This window comes from Podarcis cretensis (genome assembly GCF_951804945.1).
Source record: "Podarcis cretensis genome assembly, chromosome: 15".
In the NCBI taxonomy this organism is placed as follows: domain Eukaryota; kingdom Metazoa; phylum Chordata; class Lepidosauria; order Squamata; family Lacertidae; genus Podarcis; species Podarcis cretensis.
Window position 1 is genome coordinate 23259347 of NC_137185.1, and position 13763 is coordinate 23273109.

A 13763-nucleotide genomic window follows, 5' to 3' on the forward strand; every position below is an offset into this window, starting at 1 on the left:
CAGGGAAGATTCTGGAGCAGATCATTAAGCAAACAGTTTGTGAGCACCTAGAAAGGAATACTGTGATCACCAATAGTCAGCATGGATTTCTGAAAAATAAGTCGTGTCAGACTAACCTGATCTCATTTTTTGACAGAATTACAAGCCTGGTAGATGAAGGGAACGCAGTGGATGTAGCCTACCTTGATCTCAGCAAGGCATTTGACAAGGTGCCCCATGATATTCTTGTAAAGAAGCTGGTAAAATGCGGTCTTGACTATGCTACCACTCAGTGGATTTGTAACTGGCTGACTGACCGAACCCAAAGGGTGCTCATCAATGGTTCCTCTTCATCTTGGAGAAGAGTGACTAGTGGGGTGCCACAGGGTTCTGTCTTGGGCCCGGTCTTATTCAACATCTTTATCAACGACTTGGATGATGGACTCAAGGGCATCCTGATCAAATTTGCAGATGACACCAAACTGGGAGGGGTGGCTAACACCCCAGAGGACAGGATCACACTTCAAAATGACCTTGACAGATTAGAGAACTGGGCCAAAACAAACAAGATGAATTTTAATAGGGAGAAATGTAAAGTATTGCACTTGGGGGAAAAAAATGAGAGGCACAAATACAAGATGGGTGACACCTGGCTTGAGAGCAGTACATGTGAAAAGGATCTAGGAGTCTTGGTTGACCACAAACTTGACATGAGCCAACAGTGTGACGCGGCAGCTAAAAAAGCCAATGCAATTCTGGGCTGCATCAATAGGAGTATTGCATCTAGATCAAGGGAAGTAATAGTGCCACTGTATTCTGCTCTGGTCAGACCTCACCTGGAGTACTGTGTCCAGTTCTGGGCACCACAGTTCAAGAAGGACACTGACAAACTGGAACGTGTCCAGAGGAGGGCAACCAAAATGGTCAAAGGCCTGGAAATGATGCCTTATGAAGAACGGCTAAGGGAGCTGGGCATGTTTAGCCTGGAGAAGAGGAGGTTAAGGGGTGATATGATAGCCATGTTCAAATATATAAAAGGATGTCACATAGAGGAGGGAGAAAGGTTGTTTTCTGCTGCTCCAGAGAAGCGGACACGGAGCAATGGTTCCAAACTACAAGAAAAAAGATTCCACCTAAACATTAGGAAGAACTTCCTGACAGTAAGAGCTGTTTGACAGTGGAATTTGCTGCCAAGGAGTGTGGTGGAGTCTCCTTCTTTGGAGGTCTTTAAGCAGAGGCTTGACAACCATATGTCAGGAGTGCTCTGATGGTGTTTCCTGCTTGGCAGGAGGTTGGACTCGATGGCCCTTGTGGTCTCTTCCAACTCTATGATTCTATGATTCTATGATTCTATCTGAATATCTGAAGCTGCATTGTATTATATCAGACCATTCTCCCATCAAGACCATAGCTGTTAACTTTTCCCTTTTCTTGCGAGGAATCCTATTTAGAATAAGGGAATTTCCCTTTTAAAAAAGGGAAACGTTGACAGCTATGATCAAGACCAGCATGATCTACTCTGACTGGCAGTAGCTCCCCTTAATCTCAGGAAGACTCTCCCACCCAGCCCTGTTGGAGATTGAACCCTGCTGGACTGTCTTGTGTGCACAGCATATTTTATGTCGTTGAGCATATCTTCTGTCAATTGACTCCTGGGATTCTCATGGGTCTCATGAGAGATTGCAAAGAAGTTTTAGGACTCTGCACTCCCCTGCACCACCATGGGAAAAAGCGAAGACGGGAAACTTTAAAGCAGGCTTTATATCCCCTAGGATCAGCGAGAAACCATTTTTAAACAGACGTGGGAAATCACGGCTCATTTCTCCCTGTGAGGAGGGAAACAGTGAAGGCAACATCTGAGTCGGAGGCCTGCTCGTGACCCTCCCCTGCCCCATCTCCTCCTGGAATCCCACAGAATCTCAGCCTTGAAGGATTGCCCTTGTTTCCCTGGCTTCAGAGCTAGCCCAACACAGCTTAATTTTTCCACTCTGCCATTAACCCACAAAACTCCCTCCTATTTTTTCCCCTTAAGGTTGACAAGCAGCCATAAATCATCAACTCCATCTTGCCCACATTAGAGAAGGGGGGGGGGAATGGAGTCCGTCCCTGTCTCAGCTGAGTTCTCATTGTATACAGAGGCATCTTCATTCAGTGCTGAATTTCCACTCCTCCTTCAGAGAAAGAAAGATTTGGAAAGAAAAAAAGGAAGCTGATCTGCAGCTCTTTCTCCCTTGTGCCTTAGAAGATGGGGGATCCCCAAGGCTGCCCATGATCCAGGCTTGCAGGGCAACACCACAGTTTTATCCTTAGGGTCATTTCCCTCTTCCACACCACTGCACCCCAGTCAGTTCATCCAATTGCACCTGATTAAAGCAATCGAACCTGACTCAATGGACGGCTGGGTGCCGTGCTATTGTAAAAGCGATTTGGTTCCTGAGCTTTTTTGATCCTGTTAAATGAAGGATCAAATTAACCAGGGACAGAACAGTGGCAGGCATCTGTGTACACCGCTTGCATTCTACACCCTTCCAGTGTGCAGCACCTGTGGGTTAGCACATAAGTGCATGTACACAGAGAATAGATTTATTCACACAGCGATCAACCTGCAGAGTGTGCATAAATTCATTCCATTTTCAATGCCATCTGTGCCTGCAAAAGTTTTGGGGCAATGGCACTACTTCATCTCCTCTCAGTGAATATCCTGCAGCTTCCTGCTGAAATCCTGTATTTTTTTATATACCACACATGTCCTGGTTTATTTTGTCGCACCGTAGCCCCTCCAGACAGCAATAGTGTGGTAGCATTGGGGAAGAATCCCAGAAGCAACTTAAGAACAATAAATTTGCCAGTAATGCACTATTGTTGGGTCAAGAATATGGCCACATTCACACCATACATTTAAAGTTCTATAAGCAGACATGACTTACCCCCCAAGAAATGGGAAGCGTAGTTTGTTAAGGCTGCTGAGAATTGTTAGGAGACCCCTATTTCTCTCCCATAGCTACAATTCCCAGAGCAGTTTAACTAGCAATCCCTCTCTACAGGAAACTATGGGAATTTTAGCCCTGGGAGGAGTATGAGGGAGGCTGTCAACAACCTGTAGCCCCCTAAACGAACTACAGGTCCCATAATGATTTGGGAGGAAGTCATGACTGCTTAAAGTGGTATGATAGGGCTTTAGATATAGTGTGTGAATGTGGCCATATTTTCAGAATGCACTCACTATAATACACTAGTCTAGAGGGGCCCTGAATGTATCAGGCAAACACATGGAGGAAGACATGCACGTACACTATTATTCATTTTCAGAAGGTTGCAGACATTGGGTGGTAAGTGGAAGGGAGTGGGAAGTGAAGCTCTGTTGTTTCACATTTGTTATGGCGTGAAGAGCCCTGTATACTTTGCATAAGAGACAAAATGAAAGGCATGAAATCTGAATTCTGCATCAAAATGTGTGTGCTCTGAAATTACGAGAATCAATTCAGTGAAGGTTTGTTCACAATAAGAATTCCCTCGACTAAAAGCCAGCTTCCATGATATTTAACCAAACAAACCCCTGTGTTGCAAAGAGAAAGTCAGCAATATCCAGGTAACACGATGACCATGTACATACGCAATAGACAATCATTTTATAGAATTCCTTCAAACCATAACAAGTACAATATGAAATCTTTAAAGTCTCTGAAAATCTTTAAATGAAGCGAGGTATCAGACTTTGCACGATGAAAGACAAGCTGTGAGGCTTTGTGTATTCAGCAAATATTATGTCCAACACTGAACAGTGATTCCGGATATTGACTACTGCTTTGTAGAATTCTTCGTCAGCATGGTGGGAAGATATAGAATTGCTTCATAAACTGAAAATAATTTTTTTTCATAAACTGAAAATAAAAATTTTAGACGATGACCTTCATTTTCAGTTTATGAAGCAATTCTATATCTTCCCACCACACTGACGAAGAATTCTACGAAACAGTAGTCAATATCCGGAATCACTGTTCAGTGTTGAGCATTGTATTTGCTGAATACACAAAGCTTCACAGCTTGTCTTTCATCATACAAAGTCTGGTACTTTGGTTCATTTAAAGATTTTCAGAGACTTTGAGACTAAAGATTTCATTTAGCATCCATGACATGGCTTTGCTTCCCTTTTCTCCCACAACCTGCCCTTGCCACAAAAGTGTGTGCCGGCCCTATCTTTAGGTAGAGTGAAGCGGCTTCCTCGGGTCACTGATTCTGGGAGTTACAAAAGAGGAGCAAACAATTAGTTGTTTAATCAATTGCGTTTTTTGCTGCCAGGCATGGGATGAGGGGTTTGTGAGATTTTCTGTCTCTGGTCTCAACCATCGTTGTCTTGACGATTTCTACAAATTGGAACGCCACAGGGTGGATGCTTGGCTCCGTGGGCAGCCTTTCAAAGCAACTTACATTCAGCTTTGGCACAGATGAGGCAGGCAGTGGTGCAGTTAAAGAAATTCAGGATCCCAGCAACAGCCACGCTGATATCAGTGTTGCTGGGATGGAGGTTCAAAGTCGTGAATCTCTGGAACTGGAGCTTGAGGAATTCCTCGGGGGCAACCTTGAAATGGGGAACCTGAAAGGAGGAGAGAAAGGAAAATGTGTATATAAATCATTCGGGAAATACGCACAATGGTGAAGGCTGGTGCATTGGGGTGAATGGGGCCTCATCCTGCCACCTCCCCAGCCGCCTTTTTCTTACACTTAACAGCTAGCTATAACAGCATCAGAAGAGGCTGTTACATTGGACAAAAGCATCCACTGGATTTGCTTTTAAGATACAGAGGTGGTGACAGTGGTGATAAAATGTAGATAAACTGCTCCTTTCTGAAAAACTCCCCTCCAAGTGGTGAATGCATTTTCCAAAAGAAAAATTAAATGGTAATAAAGTGCAAGGGTCCCAAATAATAAGAACATAAAAGATGCTGCCAATGGCTAGTAACCTATTCCCACAGTGGGCAGCCAAATGCCTGTGGGACACCCACAAACAGGACCCAAGAACACTCTCCCCTCCTGTGGCTTCCCGCAACTGGGGTTCAGAAGCATTACTGACCAGTAGCATAGCGTGGTTTGCTGGCACCTGGGGTGGAGGGTGAACGGAGCCTGCCACACCAGCCCAGCTCTCGCCACTGAGGCTCGCAAAGTGACTCGGGGCTGGCAGGGTGGCTTGAGAAGCAAGGGCGGGATCAAAGGGCACATGGTTGTTGCATCCTCCTCATGCTACCCTGCCAGTCCTGGTCTGCATGATTTTCCTGGAGAATCATTCAGATCAGATCCCAGGCTTGCAAAGCGGTGCAGGACTGGCAGGGCAGCGTGAGCAGTGTCCCCCAAAGGCACCTTGGGCCATCACCCCAGCAGTTCACCCTCCCTGCAATGCCCCCTGTTACTTCCTCTGAGCATGGAGGCAGTGTTGCCATCCTGGCTAGTATCCATTGATAGAATTCTCTTCCATGCATTTGTCCAATCCTCTTTTAAAGCAGTCTGAGCTGGTGACCATCAGAGCCTCCTATGAGAGCAAGTGCCATAGTTTAACAATGCACTGTGTGCCCTCAATCTTCCAAGCTTTGCTGTATAACAGGCATAGGCAAACTCGGCCCTCTAGATGTTTTGGGACTACAACTCCCATCATCCCTAGCTAACAGGACCAGTGGTCAGGGATGGTGGGGATTATAGTCTCAAAACATCTGGAGGGCCGAGTTTGCCTTTGCCTGCTGTATAACCATGATTTGGCCACCCAGCTGGCTACCCAGTCCAGGGGGTGGCACTGTCTGTCACGCTCCTCCTCCTCCTTTTTTTTTTTTAAAGTGATTTTTATTTGCGGGTTTGTTTGTTTTTTACATACAGTTCAAAATGAATAAGGAAAAATTAAAAGGGGAAAAAATGAAAACAAAACGACAACCAAACAAGGACACAACAAAAGATACCTAGGGACTTTCCTTCCTCTCCTTCTCTTGTGTCCTTTTTTTTCTCTCTCTTCTGCATATAAATAAGTTACCAAGTTTTATTAATTTTCTCTTACTTCCTCTTATACTGCTGAACTTATTCAGGTCCTGCTAATCTGTTCACTTGTTTATATGGATTTTTAAAATACTCCACAAACATTTTCCAATGCTTTTTATATTCTTGATCGTCTTGTTCTCTTATCTTACTAGTCAGACCTGCTAACTCCGCATATTACAACAACTTAAAGTGCCGTTCCTCTTTGGTTGGTACTACTTCTGTTTCCCATTTTTGTGCAAGAAGTCCATATATATATATATATATAGAGAGAGAGAGAGAGAGAGAGAGAGAGAGAGAGAGAGACTTCTGTTTTTACTATTGCCAGAAGGAAAGCTTCTGGTTTCTTGGGAGATGTTCTCTTAAGTTTTTTTTTGTGGTCCTCCTCCTCCTTCGTCCCAGTGTTTCCCCTTGCAGAACTTAGCCAGGAGAAGGATGGGGACACAACTAGAATTAGTTGGCTCTGCCTGCCATTGGCTCTGGCTCTGCCTACTGTTGTCCACCTTGCCTTCCCAACAGGCCCCAGCCAAAACTGATTTAAATCCCTTCACTTCCCCAGACATAAATTACATGAGTTTTCTCAACCGCCCACCTTTAGATAAGAGGTTGACAAGGCATAATATGTTGGAGTGGTTGATTGAAAAATTGCAGGAGTTCCTCATTGCAGGATTTTCTGTGATTGGTTGCAAAACTTTCAGAACTGCACCCCCGTTATTAGTCTCTAAGAAGGATGAAAGGCAATGCAGCCAGTCATTTGAGTCTGCACTCCTGTTGCATTTGCAGAAACAAATCTGCTACCACAAGACTCGTTCTCCAGAGGGACCAGAGCCATGAGTCCTAATAATAGCTCATTTGCCATTAATAAATCAAAGGAGAGAAAGGGGAGTTTGGCAGCCTCCCAGGGAACCTCACTGACACCAGGCTCTGAGCAAGGGGAACTGAGTGGTTTCTTCAAAGCATTATTTCCTATACTCATCTTGGGGACCTGGTGTCAGGGGACCACCTCAGGTACGGAAGATCCAAGAGGATGAAATGGTTCAGAGCGCTTGTGAGATGCAAGGGGAAAACAGAGAAATGTGCTCGCTTTTTTTTTTGCAAAGCAAATGATTTGGAAGAAGCATAAAACGAGGCAAAGGGAAACATCTGGTTATGCCACATTAGGGGAAATGTCAAGTCCTCTTTGCTTCCATTACCAGGGCTTCCGGAAGCTATTGCCCTGTGCCTGCAATCACACACCTCTTGGGGGAAGGCTGTTAACCAGCTGCGGTGGCTGTTTTATTGGAGGCATAAGCAGTTTGGTTGGTAATAGAAAAGTTAAAGAGCAATAAGCTGCTATCCGCCTCGATTTCACTCCACGGCCCTCAGCCCGGGGTTGATTAAGAGGGAGAAAGGCAGGCTGTGTGCCTCCAGGCAGCTTCTCTTAACTAAAGCAGACGGGGCGCCCACAGGATGAGGAAGGGCTTGTTGATCATTCAGCAGTGCCAGATGGAATCCGAGCCTCGCAGCCAAACACCGTCAACTGGATGAAGGGATCAGTATGGAGGGAAAGACTCGGGATCAAACTCTTGGCTCAGCTGGGAACCTTGGATGACCTTGGGCTGTTCTTTCTGCACATCTCTCTGCTTCAGCTTTGAACCTGTACAGCAACTCTCCTCTCTTCTGCTTTGTTGATATATGAGTGTAGCACATTGCTTTACACTTGGGCCATGCGTTCATCTGGTTCAGTACTGTCTACACAGACTATCAGCAGCTCTCCAGGGTTTCTGGCAGTACCCAGAAATGCCAAAGACTGAACCTGGAGTCTTCTGCATGCAGAACAGATGCTCTGCGGCCGAGCTATAGCCCTTACCCTATGGATACGGAACATTTATTAGGTACCGCTCTAGCTCCAGAAATATTTCTGCAAGGTGTGCAGTCCAGGATATGTGTGTGTTACACAGGCACAGAAAGGGAAAAGAAATTGTAAACAGTGAGGTCAACTGGTCATCAAATGTAAAATGTACAGTCTGCAAAAATTCTGCTGAAGCTTGGGTATAAAAAAAACCAAGCAGAGTGGTCGTTCATAACAACAGTTTTGGGTGAAATCCACACACAACCTAGATTTGCTCTGCTATTTAACACTTATACTTGGATGGGTAAAACCTTGTGGCTATTCAACCGAAACAGGTGCAACCCATCTTCTTGATAGGAAGTTTGTTTTTGTATTTTAAAGTGGGATGAAGCCCCCATGTGAAAATATGTCCATTTCTTGAGATTTTTTTTTTTTCAGAATACACAGCAGAAAAAATTCAGGGCAACAATGCTATTGGGTAGCAGTCAAACCAATAATTTTCAGCTGGGTGCCAGAGGTTTGCTGCCTTCCCACTCCAACTCTCTTCCACTCCTGACTCTTTGAGGCCATTCTGCCTCCATCTCAGGTAGGGGCCTGTCTCAGCTTCAGCACATTGTGACACACTGTCTCCTGCCAGGCACCTCTGGGTCCTAGAACCTGAACCATTCTGCTCATTCCTCTTTGATGCATCCCTGCCCTCTGCCCCGCACTGGGAGAGATTCCCTTGGCACTAGAAGCAGAGGTATTTCCCTGTGAAATACTGCCCTCCACTCATGGAAGAAAGTCTCCAGCCATGCAACCTTGCAGCCGGCACAGGTCAGTACGGCACCATTTTGTGTGGGATCACCAGCACAGAAACATGGTGCCCAAACTCCCCAATCTGAGCTGCACCTGGATATACCCATTTTACTATGACAGAAATACTGTGGGCATGTCCACACTTTTGCATGACCCGCATTTTGATTGTATTGTGTATCAATTAATTCCCATGGGTCAAAGAGCTTTTATTGTTGCTCCGCAGTTGCGCCTTGCAATACTCCAATCTTACCCGCTGAATCGGATCTTACAAGATGCGCGAAAATTTCGAGGAGGGATTTTGCTTCAAGTCAGGGTGTAAGGTCAGATTTTTGCAAGGCATGGTTGTGGAAGAAGGAGAAAAGCTCTCGGGCCTGGGAGAATTAATCGGTACACAAAACAATCAAAATATGTGGTGAGGGAAAGTGTGGATGAGCCCTGAGAATGCTTGAAGAAATGAAAAATGGCCAAGCTCAATGGACTGAGATGAAGGAAATGAGGATGAATATAAAGAGGAGTTCCTAATGGCAGCGCTTTGACACTGAAGAATGCTCTCAATCTGAACTGGGGCAAGCCAGCAAACACACAGTGTGCAACAGAAATAGATACAGGCAGAGAAAGAAGAGAGAAAGCAGTGGTGAGTGAGCAGCAGGGATGACCCCTTCTAGCATTTTGGCAACAACAGGTGGGAGGGCAGCCAAGTGACAATGGGGAATGCAGGTTGTCTGGGCTGAACAGGCTGCCCACAGTGGGTGTTCAGAGCAGCAGAATCATCACACAGGCCTTTGAATGAGAAGCATCTCCATAATTTATCTAAAGTCACCTGCAAAGGATTATTTGGGCTATTTTGCTATATGGTACTGCAGACGTTCTACGTGGAAAGGGGATGGCTTTGTTCTCAGCGAGCCCAATCAAGCCCTGTTGGATTAAAGAATATCTACAGTAATCTGGGGTGCAGTTGAGGGGAGGGAAAAGTTGTCCCAAGCCGCCAGAAGCTCAGCGTCCAGAGAAAGGGAAGTTGGAAGGGCATCATGACACTGTCACATTGTGTCACGTGTCTCCAGTGGCATAGCATGGGGATGGGGGGGAGCATTGCCCCAGGACTAGGAGCGCAATCTGGGGGGTGGGGGCATACCAGGTGCTCCCTACATCGTGCCTTACCTGGCTCCAGCAGTGAAGAGCACCCTCTGCACCCACCCCTGCCCAGTGTGTGAGCACCCACCCAGCAGTGTGGGCAATGAGAGCTGGGCAAACGCGCTCCACCCTGCCTTCCGCCCGGGTGTCAGCAAAACACGCTATGCCCCTGTGTGTCTCTGCTCAGAGACAACAGTGCACCCACTACAGTTGCCAACAAGGGAGTGTAGCTTGCCCTTCTAAGCTTTCATTTCATGGTGTTTCCTCAAAGCAAACTATCCAGAGATGCATATAATTTAACAGGGATTATAAAGTGCCAGGTATGTAGCAGAGCATAATCGTAAGAAATACGCATATAATGTAACAGAGAAGGAATAAAGCACTACAGTTTTTAAGACTTCAGAGATGCTATCACAGATTTCAGCAAAGACACAAAGAAAATCATTAAACATTTAAACCTTAATGTATTTCTAAATTCTTTTAAAGCTCCAAACTACAGGCTGATCTCATAAGTTCTGACCTTCTGAAAGTCCCTTTATTGAACCAAAGATATGGCGGATTCTGCAAATTAGCTGCTGTGCTGTTGGAAATGGATTAGGAAACATGGTTCTGGGTCATCAGACCATTGGAGCTCTTAGCCCAGAAGTGCCAACTAGGGCCAGAAAGTTTTTAGCTCTACTGCCTTAGACCCTTTTTTAACTGAAGGTGTCAGAGACTCAACCAGGAAAGTACACTCCCACTAACCAATGTTCCAGCTCAAAATTTGCTCTGTGGGAAATGATTGGTGCAAAGTTTCAAGAACAGAGGACTAAATAACCTCCAGATATGGTTGACATCTCTTCCCTTGTTTCTTTATAGGCCCATTATAATGACAGATATTTTGCTAGTCTCTAATAAGGGCATCGGAAGGTGATAGGTGCACCTGGGTAAGGATAACATGGAGAATAGGTAGAGGCATTGCCAGCCCACACATGAGGCAAGGTGAGGCGGCTGCCTCAGGTGGCAAGATGCATAGGGGCAGTAGATCCAAATGTATATATTTATCCCCGCCCCCCCTTTTCCTGATGTGGATCTTTCTTCCCTGATGTGTGTGGGTGCCATTTTGTGGTTCACCTCAGGTGCCAACATGTCTTGGGCCGGCCCTGGTGAAAGGAAACCGAGGATGTTTTTGAAAATAGACACTGAAGCAGATATGAATTTTAACAAAGTGACTTGAAAGAAAATACCCCCGTGAGCAGAGATGGGGAAGACTTCAAGCATGTTTTTTGGTCACCCTCATGAAGGTGTGATGCAAGGTTCATGTTACCCCCCCTCCCCCACCCCGCTGCCCACCTATTCCTTTCCAAATACAGCTCAAAGTGTTGTTTTTAATCTATAAAGCCCTGAACAGTTTGGGTCCAGGTCACCCAAAGGATGACTTTTGTTCACATACCCCTGCCTGAGAATCAAGATCTTCCACAAGGCACCCATCTTGCTGTCCTCTCAGGTATTTGTAGGGTTGCCAAACATGACAGCAACTTTTCTGTATTGACCCCTGGGCTTCTGGCACTGCCACCTGCAGGAAATTTGTATGGCTCCCTCGCTGGTTTTTTTTTATTAAAAAAAACAGGCTTTTGAGCTCTCCTAGGTATTTTGGATGCCATGCTGCATTTTATATGGGCTCTTTTTAATTTATTCAGTTCTGATCTTCTTAAGGAAGAAGGGTGAGACAAAAATGATTTTGTTTAATTATTTGTATTTATGGCACTGTACATACCATCCATTTATAAAACACATGGCTTCCCTCAAAGAATCCTGGGAACTGTAACTCTGTGGAGTTAAACTACATTCCCCAAGATTCTCTGTGGGAAATCATGTGCTTTAAATATATGGTCTGGGCACAACCACAATAAAGGACAGTAACTTGCTTTTTAGAAGCACAGAAGCCAGAAAGTGAATTCTGTGGCCATGTTTTGTATTTTTTACATGCCTCTCTGGCATCTACAGGGATGCCGGTGGCACTGTGGGTTAAACCACGGAGCCTAGGACTTGCCGATCAGAAGGTCAGCAGTTCGAATCCTCGCGGCGGGGTGAGCTCCCGTTGTTTGGTCCCTGCTCCTGCCAACCTAGCAGTTCGAAAGCACGTCAAAGTGCAAGTAGATAAATAGGTACCGCTCTGGCAGGAAGGTAAACGGCGTTTCCGTGCACTGCTCTGGTTCGCCAGAAGCGGCTTAGTCATGCTGGCCACATGACCCAGAAGCTGTACGCTAGCTCCCTCGGCCAATAAAGCGAGATGAGCGCTGCAACCCCAGAGTCGGTCACGACTGGACCTAATGGTCAGGGGTCCCTTTACCTTTACCTGGCATCTACACTGCCCTTGCTGGAGGCTAGGCAGAACTGCATCCATTACACAACTTAAAAACTTTGGAGAAAGGCTGGGCTACAGAAAGTTCTCACACCTCCTGACTCATGCAACTTGAAGGCAGCGAATTACTGCAATTTATTTGTGAACGCCTCCTATTGACTTGTTGACTTTCCATCACTCCCAAAGCCTTGTGGCAAGGGACACGTTTCAGAGTCCACTAAATGGCAGAGAGATGCGACTAGGAGTTAAGCGGGTGAATTATGAGAGCTCCGTTCTGTTCCCTGGGAATGGGGATTGGTCAGCACAGGGAGCGTGGGGCTTATCCAACATTAAATCAAGTGCACCGGTTGGAAACCTACCATGAGGATTTTGTATTAGATGTAAGACTCCAAAAAAGAGAGGAATGGAGTACTGAGGATGGAAGGAGGGGGAGGTGTAGTCGCATAAGCGCTAACAGAATTGCCAGGAGGTCAGACATGGATTTATTTCTGCCATGCACTAAAAACCAGCATCTGGGGACCAGCTTTTTGTGAACTTTTCCACCAGTGACAAAAATCCCCCTTCAAGGCCATCTTTGGATGATCACATCAAAAAGGGGGGTGAATATGTGTTAATCTGCAAAGCCAGCTTGGAGTGAAGAATCAGAATGGGTCAGTTCTGCCTGGTACTGTGCAAATTGTCTGGCAGTGGCTTTCCAAGTTCTCAGGCAGAGAGGTCCCCCTCCCTCCCTGGCTATCTGACCCTTCAGAGCAGCGTCCTTCTACCTTGGGTCCCCAGATGGCTTTGCCAAATGTCAGGGATCTTAGAATTCATAGCCTGACAGCACCTAGGGACCCAGGGTTAAAGAACGATGCTTGAGAGAGAGTGCTGTAGATTACTGTAGATAACAAATATTGATCCCGAGAACTCCTGCATGCGAAATAAGTGTGCTATCACTGAGCTGTGACCTGTCCCTTAATCTCCAGTTGCTTGGCTGCATGAAGGCTCTGCAAGCCTCTGTTCATAAGCTGCAATACTGAGAGCAAGATTGACACCACTCACCTCTTTCTCTCCGCAGATATTGCTGATGATGGAGCTGGAAGCAGGACTTGAAGATGGTCCCAGAACACCAACCACCCCTTTTGGAAGGATCTGGCACACTGGGGAAAGTCAGCCAGAGAGAGAGAGAAGAAAGAGTTACTGGTAACCTCAAGTGAACAGAGCAGATCAGGCTGCAGGCCATTGGCCTGAGGACATCTAGTGAGATTCATGGCTGAATAGCAATCTGAACCTGGCTCTCCCTGTTCCAACATCACTATGCCACATGGATGCTTGTTCTGTTGAGCTATTATGAGCACATTCAGGAAAGGTGTTTCTCTACAAGGGAGCATTCACAGATGCAAACGCCTTCCCCATCTGTAGCCCTGTGATAAGTGAAAAGAAAGATAAACTGTGATGGAAAGGACAATGTGAGCAGACTGTAGCAAAATGGGCATTCAGATGCACCTAACATACTTTTCAGCGGTGGCTCCCCACTTGTGGAATGCTGTCCCTAATGAGGCTCACTTGGCACCCTTGTTACATATCTTTAGGCCCCAGGCAAACCCCCTCTTCTTTCATAAGGCCTTTGGCTTTTAGCTATTTATGACTTTTTTGCATGGATGGATGTTCTCTCTCTCTCTCTCT

General features: G+C 45.9%; 1 protein-coding gene across 4 annotated transcripts in view; it reads right to left on the reverse strand.

Annotated features, from left to right (window-relative positions):
• The window catches only part of GRIK4 (glutamate ionotropic receptor kainate type subunit 4), a 472983-nt gene that overhangs the window by 161540 nt on the left and 297680 nt on the right, over positions 1-13763 (reverse strand). For all 4 annotated transcript variants that reach the window (XM_079954667.1, XM_079954665.1, XM_079954666.1 and 1 more), the window contains exons 4-5: positions 13140-13237; positions 4408-4573 (exon numbers count right to left, since the gene is read on the reverse strand). In XM_079954667.1, the coding sequence (XP_079810793.1) occupies positions 4408-4573; positions 13140-13237 (264 nt within the window). The remainder of the gene's footprint in view (positions 1-4407; positions 4574-13139; positions 13238-13763) is intronic.